The sequence below is a fragment of the Petaurus breviceps genome, unplaced genomic scaffold (genome assembly GCF_028583685.1).
Source record: "Petaurus breviceps papuanus isolate PSGF00001 unplaced genomic scaffold, PetGlider_PUasm1.0 90825, whole genome shotgun sequence".
NCBI lineage: Eukaryota > Metazoa > Chordata > Mammalia > Diprotodontia > Petauridae > Petaurus > Petaurus breviceps.
Window position 1 is genome coordinate 20,668,113 of NW_027187353.1, and position 13,914 is coordinate 20,682,026.

At 47.5% G+C, this 13,914-nt stretch overlaps 2 protein-coding genes across 2 annotated transcripts in view; both read left to right on the forward strand.

Moving 5' to 3' along the window:
* The window catches only part of NPFFR1 (neuropeptide FF receptor 1), a gene marked incomplete at its 5' end in the record, with an annotated part of 11,820 nt that extends 5,796 nt beyond the window's left edge, over positions 1-6,024 (forward strand). Inside the window, 2 exons of the mRNA XM_069071281.1 lie at positions 4,334-4,433; positions 5,088-6,024. Coding sequence (XP_068927382.1) covers positions 4,334-4,433; positions 5,088-5,973 — 986 coding nt within the window. The remainder of the gene's footprint in view (positions 1-4,333; positions 4,434-5,087) is intronic.
* PPA1 (inorganic pyrophosphatase 1) overlaps positions 1-13,914 on the forward strand; it is a 153,964-nt gene that overhangs the window by 100,300 nt on the left and 39,750 nt on the right. The window lies entirely within an intron of this gene.

Here is a 13,914-nt window from a genome sequence, read left to right on the forward strand (position 1 = left end):
TCCTTCCTTCCTTCCTTCCTTCCTTCCCTCCTTCCTTCCCTCCTTCCCAGTATTGCCGCTCTTGACTCCCCTCACAAAGCCTATGATCCAGCTCGATGGAGCTGTCCATGGTTCCTTGCCAGTAAACATGCGGTCTTCCCTCTGCATGGTCTGTGGCCCATCCCTGGAGGATTCTGCTCCCTGGCTCCCAGCTCAGAGGCCCCGCCCCCTGACTCCACCTCCTGGCTCTCTTGTATCTGTCTTCAGGCACACAGATGTCCGCATGTCGTCTTTCCTATTAGACTGTGAGCTCCTTGTGGGTGGGGACTGGTTTTGCTTTTCTTTGTATACCTAATGCTTAGCGCAATGCCAGGCATACAGAAAGCACTTAATAAATGCTTGTAACTGACTGACACAGGAAGCATCTGAGAGAACACAGGACTTGGAATCAGGAGACCTGCGTTGGAATCCTGCCTCTGACACTAGCTGTGTGACCAGGGCTGAAGCCTTTCCCTTCCTCTTTACAGCAAGAGCATAGGGCTAGCTTGAGCTGGTCTCCCTGGCTCTCCCCTCCTGTAAGATTCGCAGTCTAAGCCAGGGCAAGACATCAGGGGAAGAGGTGCCATCTGGCCTGTCTCGGGGTTCTTGGAGCAAGTGTGATGTGCCAACAGTTCTTTGGATTATGGAGACCCCTAGAGGTACAATCACGAACTCTTCAGAGCTGGGAGTTCTGACCTGGCTGCCAATGCTGCAGAATCCACGCGGTGTTGGGGGCATCGGGGAGGGGATGACTCTGGGACAGGGATGGCTAATCTTGGTGCCCTGCCATAGATTACCTGGGGGGGGCGCGATTCTGGATAGCATCCACACTGCTGGTCCAATTAACAGCACGGGAGGGAGGGAGGGAGGGAGGGAAGGAAGGAATTAGCATTTACAAAGTGCTTACTGTGTGCCAGCCACTGTGCCAACTGCTTCAGAAATATTATCTCACAACAAACCTGGCAAATAGGTGATGTGATTATCTCCATTTTACAGCTAAGGAAACTGAGGCAGACACAAATTAAATGGTTCATCCAACTAGTAAGTATCTGAAGCTAGATTTGAACTCAGGTCCTCCTAACTCTCTGACCCCTATGACTCCCTCCTCTGCACCACCTGGCTGCTTTAAGCTAATTCAATTCAGCAATCTAGGAGGCATTCTTTAAGCCCCCACTGTCTGTAAGACTCACTTGACTAAGTGACTCTAGGAAAGCCATAACCTTTGATTGACTCTAAGACCAGAAGTTACAAACAGGGGGTGGATCTACATTGGGGAAGGGGAATTCCTCTTTAGGGGTTACTTATTTGGGTGAAATCACAGGCCTGGCCCATGTGTAAGGGACTAGGCAAGTCCCTTGCCTTTCTGGGCCTCTGTTCATTCATCTGTTAATGGGTTGGGACTTAGGATAAAAAATGCTGTCCACCTCCAGAGAAAGAACCGAGGGGTCTGAATGCAGATTGAAGCCAACTTTTTTTGTGGTGTTTTTAAAGTCTGTGTTTTCTTTCACAACATGACTAATATGAAAGGATTTTTTGCATGAGTGCACATGTATAACCTATATAAAATTGCTTGTTGTCTTAGGGAGGGGAGAGGAGTGGGAGGGAGGGAAAGAATTTGAAACTCAGAATTTTAAAAAATGAATGTTAAAAATTATTTATTTTTATTTATTTAAATTTTATATTAATTATTTATTGGATAATCCACTTAATTGGGAAAAAGATTATTTAAAAATTGAATTGGGTTGGACACCATCTAATATCTTTTCCAGCTCTAAATGGATGATCCATTGAGTTACTTTGTGTTCTAATTAATTAATCACCAAACATTTAAGTACCTACTTCAATCTGGCATTGAGTTTAAGTGGGGATTCAAAAGAAACCAGACAGTCCCTGCTCTCCACACACACTCACAAACACACACACACACACACTCTCATACACACAAACACACACTCACAAACACATACACACTCTCACACACACACACCCCACTTACCAATTCCCTTAGAAGGCTTTTGTTGTTCTTTTTCAGTCTTGTCTGATTCTTTGTGATCCCATTTGGGTTTTCTTGGCAAAGATACCAAAATGCCTTGCCATTTCCTCCTCCATTTTACAGATGAGGAAAGTGAGGCAAACAGGGTCAAGTGACTTGCCCAGGGTCACACATCCAGTAAGTATCTAAAGATAAATTTGAACTGAGGTCTTCCTGACTCCAGGCCCACCGTATCATTTAGCTGCCTGCCTAGAATGCTGCAGACTCCCAGAGATAAAAACTATGTCTTATTTAATGTTGGGTTCCCTCCAGCCCTTCACACCGTGCTCCACACACACTAAGCTTTAATTAAATGTCTGGAGCTGTTCCAGCTAGTGCCTGTGCTTTGTCTTTGGTAATCCGAGTGCAGAATTTACTTTGGATTTATTCATGCCTGTTACACCTCGTCTTAGTGTATTTGGCTCAGCCTCCGAGCCTGGTAAGATCTCACTGACTAGGTAAGACACGGAGGAGGGCCATGGTTAGCTTTCCTTGAAAATGAATGGAGCCACAAATGAGGGGAGAGGCAGATGCAGGCTGGAGGTTGTGTTCGGTTCTGGTCCGGTCCCACGGAAAGCTAGGGTAGAAGCAGAGCCATAACTAGAGAGTCTGGTGCCCCAGGAAGTAACCCAAAACCTGCCAATGGCCACAAGCACAAATGGCCCCTTCTCAAGATGCCAGGGAGGCCAGGCAGGAAGGCAGCCTTCTGAAAGTTTGCTTTTTGACTATTCATGCAAACCAGTTGCTAAGCTCAGTTCCTTCTATCTTTCTTTATCTTCGACTTTGCCTTAGGCAAAGCTCTGGTCACCCCTCTGTTCCTTCTTCCTTTTCCCAGAAGACCAATGATGTCACTGGGCTCTGATGCAAAAAGCAAGTTTAAAGGGGGCTGGAAGGAAGATCTTCAGATTCTTGGCATTTCTTGCATGGCTTCTGCAGTGAAATGGGACAAGTTCTCCAGCCAAGGGGAACCCCTCCCTCCTTGGACTGTTCTGAGCCTGTCCCACCCACAGAAGCTTCTTTCACTTTCAGTTGCCCTAATTGTCAGGAAACCTTTTCTTTTACTCAACTTAAATTGGTCTCTGCAGCTTCAGCCCCTGGTTTAGCCAGCTTTCCCAGGAGGAGAGTCTAATTATTTCTTCTTCTATGTGACAGCCTTCTCCAAAACTCAAAGCCCCAAAGTCTACTCTTCTTCAGGCTCAATATCCCCAGTCCCTTTGAACCCTGCTCCCATGCCAGTCCCCCAGCCTGGCGCTCCGGTTCTCTTCCCCATGATACTCTGCTGTGTACCAAGCAATGCCCTCCCTAAAACACAGCCCCGGAGCTCAGCACAACCTGAAGGTAGGGTCTGGTCAGGCCAGAGGACAACGGAGAACCAGGATTTGGCACCACATCCAACTCTTGCCCTCCCACTTCCTCCCTTTGTGACACAGGGCAAACTACTTTCTGGATCTGTTCCCTCCTCTGTAAAATGAGGCAATTGTGATGGATAATCTCCAAGTTCCTCTAAATCCACGAGCCTATGACTCTCACTTACCCCATTGGGACCAATGTATGGTCTATCATGGTGTGGCCTAAGACCACTCTACACTCTAGCTTTTGCCTGCCATATTATGTCATACTGCTACTGAGCTTGCCAGCCACTAAGACTCCCTGATCTTTTTCTCATGAATTACTATTTAGCCACAGTCCCCCTTTCCTATATTTGTTTGGTTCATTTTGTGTGCCCCCTCCCGCCCATATAGGACTTTACATGTGACTCACCCAGGGTCACACAACTTGTAAGTGTCTGAGCCTGGATTTGAACTCAGGAAGATGAGTCTTCCCAACTCCAGGCCCTGCACTCTATCTACTGTGCCACCTAGCATTCCCATTGATCTCTATTAAAGGTCATTCATTATAACTGATTCAACCCAGTATCCATAGGGTTATAGATCTACAATTGGAAACTCTGAGTTCATCTAGTCCATCTTCTCATTTTATAGATGAAGCTTAGTGCCTATAAGGTCACCCAGGTAGTGGTGGGGCTTGGACCCAAGTCCTCTGACCTCAGGTCTGTCCTCTTTAGCACACTGCTTCCTTCTAACCCACTGAGATCTGTCTTTGGACCCCTATACTGTGGTTCAGTGTGTTAGCCATCCCTCCCAGTTCCTTCCTGTCCTTTGGACATCCCTGGGTCTCAGTTTCCTCCTCTGTAAAATGGGGAAGCTCAGACTAGGTGGTTTCTGAGGGCCCCTCCAGCTCTCAAATCCTCAAATCACACTCCTGTGATCTCTGCCATTCCAGGTTGGCCATTCGATAACATCACGTGCAAAGTAAGTGGTCTGGTCCAAGGCATGTCAGTTTCAGCTTCCATCTTCACCCTGGTCGCTATTGCTGTGGAAAGGTAAGTAGATTGGGAGACCCATAGCTCTGCCCCCAGAGATGCAGCCATTTCCCATCTTTGGGAACCTCTTGATGAATCTCCTGGGGGATAAGACTGTGCTGCTGTAGTCCAGAGGCCGGCTTGTTTCATTGGGATCTGTGATTCCCTTGGTCTGGGCGGCTCCCAATGAGGAAATGCTAATGACCAATGTAATTTGGCATCTGCTCCAAAATTTATAAACTTAAGAGAATTGTCTGGGGTCCTAAGAGGTTCAGTGACATGCCCAGGATCAGGGTTCTAGAGCTGAATGGGATCCACTCATGTTACAGATCAAGAAACCAAGACCCAAGAGAAATGCAGTGAACTGTATATGTAAAAACACACATCAGTGTTAGAAATGGGACCCCAAATTCAGTGCTCTTTCCACTGTATGACAGAAAAGAAAGACAGCCATTTAAAAAATTGGGTTCATGGCAAGAGTGTCTTGAATGTTCTTGGTGGTGAGTAAAGCGGTTTCTGATGGGCAGTCAAACCTCTGAGCTTAGGGGAGAGATGCTGGCACGGGGATGGGGGTGAAGCCTTGAAGGGAAGATGTGAAGGGGAACGATGGTCACCATCATTGCCGTTCTGTGGGTGTTGCCACCACCACCTGTCCCCATTCCTTCCTCTGCCCAGGTTTCGCTGCATTGTTCATCCCTTCCGCCAGAAGCTGACCCTAAGGAAGGCACTGGTCACCATCACCATCATCTGGGTCCTCGCACTGGCCATCATGTGCCCGTCAGCCATCACTCTGACGGTCACTCGGGAGGAGCATCATTTCATGGTGGACGGCCAGAACCGCTCATATCCCCTCTTCTCCTGCTGGGAGGCCTGGCCCAAGAAGAGCATGAGGAAGATCTACACCACAGTCCTCTTCTCCCACATCTATGTGGCTCCCCTGGCCCTGCTCCTCATCATGTACACCCGCATTGCCTTCAAGCTCTGCAGGGCCCGGGAGCCAGACGAGGCGGCCGCGGAGAGGCAGCGTGTGTCCCGGCGGAAGGCCAAGATTGTGCACATGCTCATTGCTGTGGCTCTGTTCTTTACCTTCTCCTGGCTCCCTCTCTGGTGTTTGCTGCTCCTCACCGACTACGGCCACCTGAGCGAACAGCAGCTGTACCTGGTCAGCGTCTACATCTTCCCCTTTGCTCACTGGCTAGCCTTCTTCAACAGCAGCGCCAACCCCATCATCTATGGCTATTTCAATAGGAATTTCCGCAGAGGCTTCCAGGCTGCCTTTCAGACCCAGCTTTGCTCTGTCAAATGGGGAAATCACAGGGAAACCTACTCTGAGAGGCCTGGTAGACTCTTGGCTGGGGCCCTGCACAACCGAATCTTTGTGGAGGTACAGCCCAGTGACTCAGCCCTGCCCACTGAGTCAGTCCAGAGTGGTGATGTCCAGAGGATGGGTGGCTTCCCCCTGCAGAGTGGCTGGATGGCCCGTCGCCGGCTGGCCAAGGAAGATCTTGAGGGTCAAGGCTGCTCCCACGTGCCCCTCAGTGTCCCAGCTTGGGATGTCTGAGGTGAGGGGCAGCAGCTGGCAGGTGTCAACAGAGACCCTTTGGGTTCGATGGACTTGACTGGAAGTGTGCCGATGATAACAGCTCACATCTCTACAATGCTTTAAGGTTTGCAAAGTGCTTTCCTCCCAGCTGCCCTGTGAGGCAAATCACATTGTGGATACCAAGCTTGAAGAGACGTTTGCACCTTCTTGAGGGACAGCCTAGCCCTTTTGTTGGGGAGTACATAGTACCCCACATGCCTCCCTTTGCACTGGGTCTCTTCATATGGAAAGTATTCTAACTTGTCTTTACAGAGGCAGAGAGTCTTGGAGAGATAAACAGCTTTCCCCAAAGATTCACACTCAGCATTGGAGCTGAGATCAAGGCCAGGTCTCTTGCTTTAAGGTCAGCGCTTAATTCTTTTGTAATAAGGTGACCTTTTGGTGGTCTTGGCCACCTCTGCCAAAGCAGTTACACCTGGTTTTGGGGTCCAGAGAATGTGCTGAGGCTTCCAGGTGGTCCAGTAGAGGCCAGAAAAAGGAGAAGGGATCTAGTTCTGGTCTGATTCCCATAACCAGAGCTGGGACAGCTATTGTCAGACTTTGCCACCCAGCCCCTACTGCCACTGGAAGAGAAAGGCCAGTGTAACAGCTCGCTCCCAGGAACCATGTAGGATTTCTGTTTAGTCTTTTAAATTTGTGGTTGGGAGGAAAAAGGAATTGTCTTAAGTCCCTTAGAATCGCTGAAGCTCATTAGGGCTACGGTCATTTCCTATAATCTGGGCCTTTTCTTGCAAATCCCTGGGCTTTTGCAACACATCAGCCAGCTAGACTTCCGTCCTGGTGCCAACATACAATCTTTAGAGAGTCCCTGAAGGACTGATGACCTAATAATCCATCCTGGATTGTGCCCAAAGTCTGCTCTAAAGAGAAACACAGGAATTCCCTCGTCTACTCCCATCATTCTCAGCCTGGTATTTGAACTAAGACATCCTGTTTGTATTTCTAAGGCGATTTCTCTCCTAGGAGGGTTTTACTGATGGGTTTCAATTCAACAAATATTTATTACTCAACTGAACCAACTTTTATTGAATGCCTAATATGCGCAAAGCAATGAGGGACATGAATATTTATTTAAAAAAAAAAAAAAGGCTCTAGCCTCAAGGCTCCATCCAGGCAGAGTCCCAGGAAGGGGGGCATTGATCTTGTTTTTGAAGAAAGTAAGGATCATAAAGTAAAGCCTCGATTAACTGGAACCATTGATTTATCTGCATTTAACTTTGTGAAAGAGAAAATAAGAAAAAATTGAAATTAGAGAGTTATACTCTAAACATTTCAGGGACCTGTGATTTGGTCCTTGGGCCACTTTTTACTTTTTCCAGACACTTTACTTATTCCAGGACTTTGTAGATATGTTCATGAGCTGCCAAGGTCAAAATACTAAGCACCTACCTGGTGGTCAGACATCTAGCGTGGACCCTCTGTGGACTTAGTTGGGCTGATCCTCAGAAAACAGACATACAACCTGTCCCTGGGCCTAGACTCAAAGTTTTTTCAACATGGTGGCTTTTTCAGATGGGTTCAGCCAACCCATGAGGGTTTACAACCCACTTCCATAGCCTTGGACTATCCAGGGTCATCTCCACCACCTGGTAAGGTCTCAGAGTAGAACTTTACAGGAGATTGAGAAATTAATAAGAGAAAAAACTCCACAGGGTATCTTGGGGTAACCCAGTTTTGAAGGATCACCCACAATTTCTCCACCTCTAGTCCTGGAGACTGGTTGGCTGTTGTTGTGCAGATTGGTGACCTTGGAACCCTTGTAAGAGCCTCCATGAGCCACCAGAGGTACAGTCATGATATTCACCATGCTTTCCTTCCACAGGTACAAAAGTGGACTTGGGTACTTGAGATGGATTCTTAACCATTTTGTTTTTCTGGTTTGGCTAAAGTCTCCCTGAACTAAAACCCTCATTCTCTAAGTTTACATGTTTGGGGCGGCTTGGAGGTACTAATTTCTTATGTGAACCATTAATATCTATGATATCTATGAGCCCAAGGGCCCTGGCCTAGAAAGGGCTTCCTATGCTGTGGTCATCATTGGTCATCATTGTGTTCTGCTTGGCCTCCAAGGACAGAACCAGGAATGGTTAGATACAGGCTTCTCTGAGCTTCACAGAAGGAAAACTTCCTAAAAATTTAGGGCTACCCCCAAAGCAGAGTGGGCTACTGAGGGAAAAGAGGTCCTCATCCCTGGAGATCTTCAATGGAAGGCCAGATGACCCTTTGGATATGTTGTGGTGGGGACTCTTTTTCAGGGAGGGGTTAGATGAAATGGTCTCTGGACTATCTTCTGGCTTAGAGATTCTGTGACTGTCATCACTGGGGAAGAGGAAAGTTATTTGTGAATTTCTTTTCTTCTGTCCTATGACCCTTGGGAGAAAGCCTATGTGATTCATCTCCTCTGAGGGTATACACCAGCCCCTTTTGTGAAGTGCATTATTTGGCATACAAGTCTCCTTCCCAAGTGTCTATCACAGTCATGCTTCATGTGAAAGAGGACTGGGAACTAACTGTTTATTCATAGACCTCTGGTTCAGGGCTTTAAAAATAGGCCAGAGGAAAAGTCACCTCGGGCTCCCTCTGACCCCTCTGGCTGGCTGGGACCTGGCCCAAGACTCTGGCTGCTCTGCTTTTGAGCTTAACTTTGTTTTTCCAGCAGCTCCCACCCCCTTCTGTCTTCATGAAGGGGCCGGTGGTGGGGTCCTGGTCAGAACTCTGCCTTTACGACCAGAGGCCTGGCTTCCAGTCCTGATCTGCCCCATTTATTCCTGTGGGACCTTGGGCATGTCCCATTCCCAGGCCTGAATTGCCCTCTCTATAAAACTCAAAGGGAATTTAGATTTAGGGGCCGTTAGACCCCTGCATGAGACATTTCAGAAGCCTATGAACTTGAATGGGAAAAAATCACATCTTTCTTTTTCACTAAACTCTAATGGAGATTTAGCATTTCCTCCAACTGTGAATATAGGCAGCAAACCATAGGCAGATGAGAGTCTTACCAGACTGCCAAAGGGTCCATGACACAGAGAGGGCTGAGAACGTCCAGCTTTGATGAGGGCCCAGTTATAAATTCTGTGATAGCTACCTGCCAAGGGTCACCAGGCTGCCCTGGGTCCTCAGACAGGAAAAGAAACTCTATGGTCCTAGTACAGTGGCAGGTGTTATATATTGGACTAGTTCATCCCAGGGCTGGTTCCCTGGAGTCTGCACAAGGTGTTTTATGTTGTATTTGGAAGAAAAGAAGGAAGGGAGGAAGTAAGGGAGGGAGGGAGAAAGGGAGGAAGGAAGGAAGGAAGGGAAGGAGGGAGGGAGGGAGGGAGGAAGGAAGGGAAGGAGGGAGGGAGGAAAGAATGGAAGGAGGGAGGAAGGAAGGAAGGAAGGAAGGAAGGAAGGAAGGAAGGAAGGAAGGAAGGAAGGAAGGAAGGAAAGAAGGGAAGGAGGGAGGGAGGAAGGAAGGAAGGAGGAAGGAAGGAAGGAAGGAAGGAAGGAAGGAAGGAAGGAAGGAAGGAAGGGAGGGAGGAAAGAAGGAAGGAAGGAAAGAAGGGAAGAAGGAAGGAGGGAGAGAGGGAGAGAGGAAGGAAAGAGGGAAGGAAGGAGGAAGGGAGAAAGGAAGAAAAAAGAAGAAAGGAAAGAAAGAAGGAAGGAAGGGAGGAAAGAAAGGAAAAAAGTAAGGAAGAAAAGAGGGAGGGATATAAAGAAGGAAAAAGGGAAGGAAGGAGGAAAGGAGAGAAGGAAGGAAAGAGAAAACAAATATTTATTAAGCACCTACTTCGTGCCATGCCATGTGCTAAGTTCTTGCAAGATCACTCAGAATGAACAGGGTGTGTGTCCCCCGCCCCTCCAGATGCTTCACTTCAGGTGAAGTGTTTATGGGAAGTTGGCTGGGGTGGGCCAGGTTTCCTAAGGTAGCATTTTTCATGGGCAGAAACCCTGGATGGGGAGATACGTGGAAAAGAAAGCCACAGGCCCAATTTAGCGCCACCAGTCATGGCCTTATTGGTTCTCTAAATCCTAGCTGCATCTAATTCAAGACAGATGGTTATTCTCTTTCTGGGCGGTGGCTAACGAGTGACTTTCTCTGCTTTGCTTCATCCAGGCCAAATAGAACCACCCCAGCCCAGGGTAGGTTGGCGACAGACCTCCAGGCCCTAGCCCATCCCACCCCCAGCCCCACAAACCACAGTCCACCCAGCCCAACAGCTTAGATCTTTCTCTTCAGGAGATGAAGCCACATGTGTGGCTCCCTTGGAGTTGGAATAGGGAGAGGAACCGGCAAGGTGGAGAGAAGCACCCCAGCCATGGGCTTCTGTCCATTCATCTCCAAAGCCAAGAGAGCCAAACCCAGTGCTCTATAGACAAAGCATTTCCTATTAAACTGCACCATCTCACATCTCTTTCCTTAAATCACCCTGACCAAAGCCACACCAATAAAGATAGAGGACAAGGTGACTAGAAAGGGCTTCATTATAGAAGAGCTATGTTAAATTCATAATGACTGGTTCATTGTGGAACAACCAAATATTGACCTGCTTCTCTTGCTATGGAGTGATTTATCTTTGGGGAGTAACACTGTCATCAGAGATGCTGAGCCTCGGATCACCCTTGGATTTATTCAGCTCTCTCCTGGGGTTTGGAGCTTTACAAATATAGCAAATCCAATAGAGGCTATTTATGCACCCAGGATTCACACATCTTCAGGACTGACTGCCCAAGAGCTCTGATTTCATCAGCCTGGGCACTCCTGCCAATGCAGATCTAGTCTATGCCTTGGCAAGTCTCTATGCGAGCTGCCATGATGGAGAAATTTGTCCCTCTGAGACCAAGCCCACCTGGTCATTAATTTCACTTTGATTCACTAGGCATCACTGAAGACCTCCCACATGCCAGACATTGTACTAGGTGCTGAGGATACAAAGACAGTCAACCAGTCAGCAAGCTTGATAAACTACCTCCCAGGTAAGAGGCAGTGTGATGGAGTAGATAGAGTGACCTTGGGTTCAAGTTCTACCCCAGATACATCCTGGCAGTGTGACTCTGGGAAAGTAATTTAATTTTTCTTACTCTGGGAGTAAAAGTTGAAGAGAAGGTGCCAACTTGCAAAAGTGAAAGGAGTTTCCCACATGGGAGGTCCCTATAGCAATAAAAGCCCAGGTTCAGGACCTTTCTTAGCCAGGCCCTGAACTGAAAATACAAAGACTGAAATGGTCCCTACTCTCAAGGTCCTAACAGAGGGGATAACCAGTACATATATAAGCATGTCCAGAAAAAGCGTCAAGGGAATAAGCATAAGGTCATTGAAGGGCACTAAAACGGGTAAGGTCAGGAAAAGCTTCAAGGAAAAGGCCGTGTCTGAGGTTGGCCTGGGAGGAAGAGGGTAGAGGTGAGTAGACTGTGCACTCTCTGTGTGGGAGACAATCAGTCCTGGGATTGAGGGAGGTCCCATTCTGTTTGGAGGCATGAGGCTCTGCAGACAGGGTGGCTGAACCCACACTTGGAACCTTCCCGGCTTGATAATCAGCTTAATTTATATAGCACTCTGAGGTCTACAAGGCACATTTTAGCCACTGTTGTTATTTCAGCCTCACAGCATCCCTGTAAGGAAGCATCCCCATGTTCTAGATGAAGAAACTGAGGCTTAGAAAGGTTTTAGGACTTGCCCAGTCCCACAGGTAGAAGTATCTAAGGCGGGACTTGAACCCAGGCCTTTTCTGACTCCACGTCCTGTCCTCTATGCACTGTGCCATATTGCTTCACTGTCTGGGTTCAGCCTCCTTGCCTAGCCTTTATTTCATATGACTCCTCTTCATGTCCTCTGGGTTCTCACCAAGCTCCATGACTCTGTCTCCTGGTCTTGACCTACTCTTTCCTGTCTTCCACACTTAAAAGAAACTTTTCCCAGTCCCCAGCTGCCATTGTTGAAGTATGACCTTTCCAAGGCTCAACCCCAAGAAGCTTCCACTATATCCAGTGGCTGATGGTGACCCCTCCCTCCCCCAAGTTCTCTCCTTCCTCATTTGACCTTACACATTCTGCTCTATGGACAAGCTGCATCTTCCCCCTCCTCCCGAGACGATGGGCCACTGGAGCCCAGGAATTACAGAATTTCAGATTTTTCTATCCCCAGGTAGAAAATTAAGATAATCTGTAATAAATTCTATAGATAGAGGGTGTCCCCATGCCAGACACATCATCTATCCACAGGAGGTGGGGAGCATGCTGGCATCAGGAAGACCTGTGCTTGGTGCCTGTGTCAGGGACTTATTCTCCCTGTGACCCTGGACAAGCCATTTCACCTCCGCATCATCAGTAAAATGGGCATAATAATGGCACCTCCTTCCCAGGGTTATTGTAGAGATTTAATGAGATACTGGATGCTTTAAAGACCTTAAGGTGTTCTATAAATGTTCATGATGGTGGTGACAATGATGAAGATGATGATGAAGTCTAGCAGACAGAGAATGGGAGACCTGGGTTCATGCCAGGCCTCCAGCACATCCTGGCTGTGTAACTCTGGACCAGCCACAATCTCCCAGGGCTCTGGGGCACCAAGAGGAGGGGCCAACCTCCCCTGGCAGAGGGCTTTTCCTCCCTGTCTGGGTGTTCCCCACATCGATGAGAGCCCAGGTCTAGTTGGTATCTCTGGGAGGGGGTTGTTGATGGGAGGTTCTCCAGACCAGGGAGCCGAAGCCATTTCATTGATTGGAAGGATGGCAAATCATGGGATCACAGGAGGTGGAGCCAGAAGGGACCTTGGGCAGGCATAGTCTGGTCCAACCCCTTCCTTTTCAGATGTGAAACCTGAGGCCCGGAGAAATTGAGACTTGTCTAAGGTCTTGAAGCAGGGAAGTGGCAAGGCTAGGATTTGACCCCAGCCTTTCTGAATATAAACACAGGGGATTTTAGTGCAATCTCCAGGAGCACAGGAACTGCTTGGTTTTTATCTTACTTTCATGGCCTACCGGGTATGCCTCTCCCACAAAAGATGTTTAATAAATGTTTGTTGAATTGAGTCCCTACAGCACCATGTTGTAATTCATGCTACTGAAATTCCAAAGTCTAATAAATTAATTCACAAATAATGAAGCAGGTGGTATGATGCTTCCCCCGTCTGCCTGGGACATAGAAAAACTGAGAATCAGAGAAGGGAAATTAATAATAATAACTCACATTTCTGTGGCACAATAAAGCTAGCAAAACGCTCTCCTAACAGACACCTTTTTTGAAAATTTCTCTAGAAGTCATTATCTAGGTATGTTACAGATGAGGAAATGAGTTCAGAAAAGCAAAGTCTTTTGTCCCCTCCCACTCATCTGGTAAATCTGAGGCAAGAATCGAACCCAGGCCTCTTGATGCTCTACATTGCCACCGTACCCTAGCTGCCAATGCCCTCGTGGGACCTTGTATTTATCTTGTATATGCTTAAATAAATGCTTGTTGATTTATTATGTATCTATGTTGTCTTCTCTGGAAGCTCCTTGAGGGCAGGGACTGGTTTATTTTAGTCTCACATGCCCAGTAACTCCCACAGGTGATGGGTCAAATAGCAGGTGCTTAATAAGTCCAGTTCTTGTTGATTGATTGCTATTGCTGACATCTGTCATGCTGAAAACCAAACCTGAAAAGTCATGGCATCAAAGGGACTGCTTTCCTCCCTAGAATTAACTTCTTACAGAACTCAGCTCCTAGAGATTCATAGAGTAGGTATTTTAAATTGCCAGGAACCAGGTGAAAGTGTAAATTGTTTGCTACTACACAGAACTGAACTATTAAAAAAAAAAAAGAATGTTCTCCATTCCATGCACTTGTCATTGTAAGATGGAAGCTTGTCAAGCCTGTTAAGATAGAAGCCTAGGGCCCAGACCCAGGCCTTAGTGTTTACCATACACTTTTAGAAAGAAA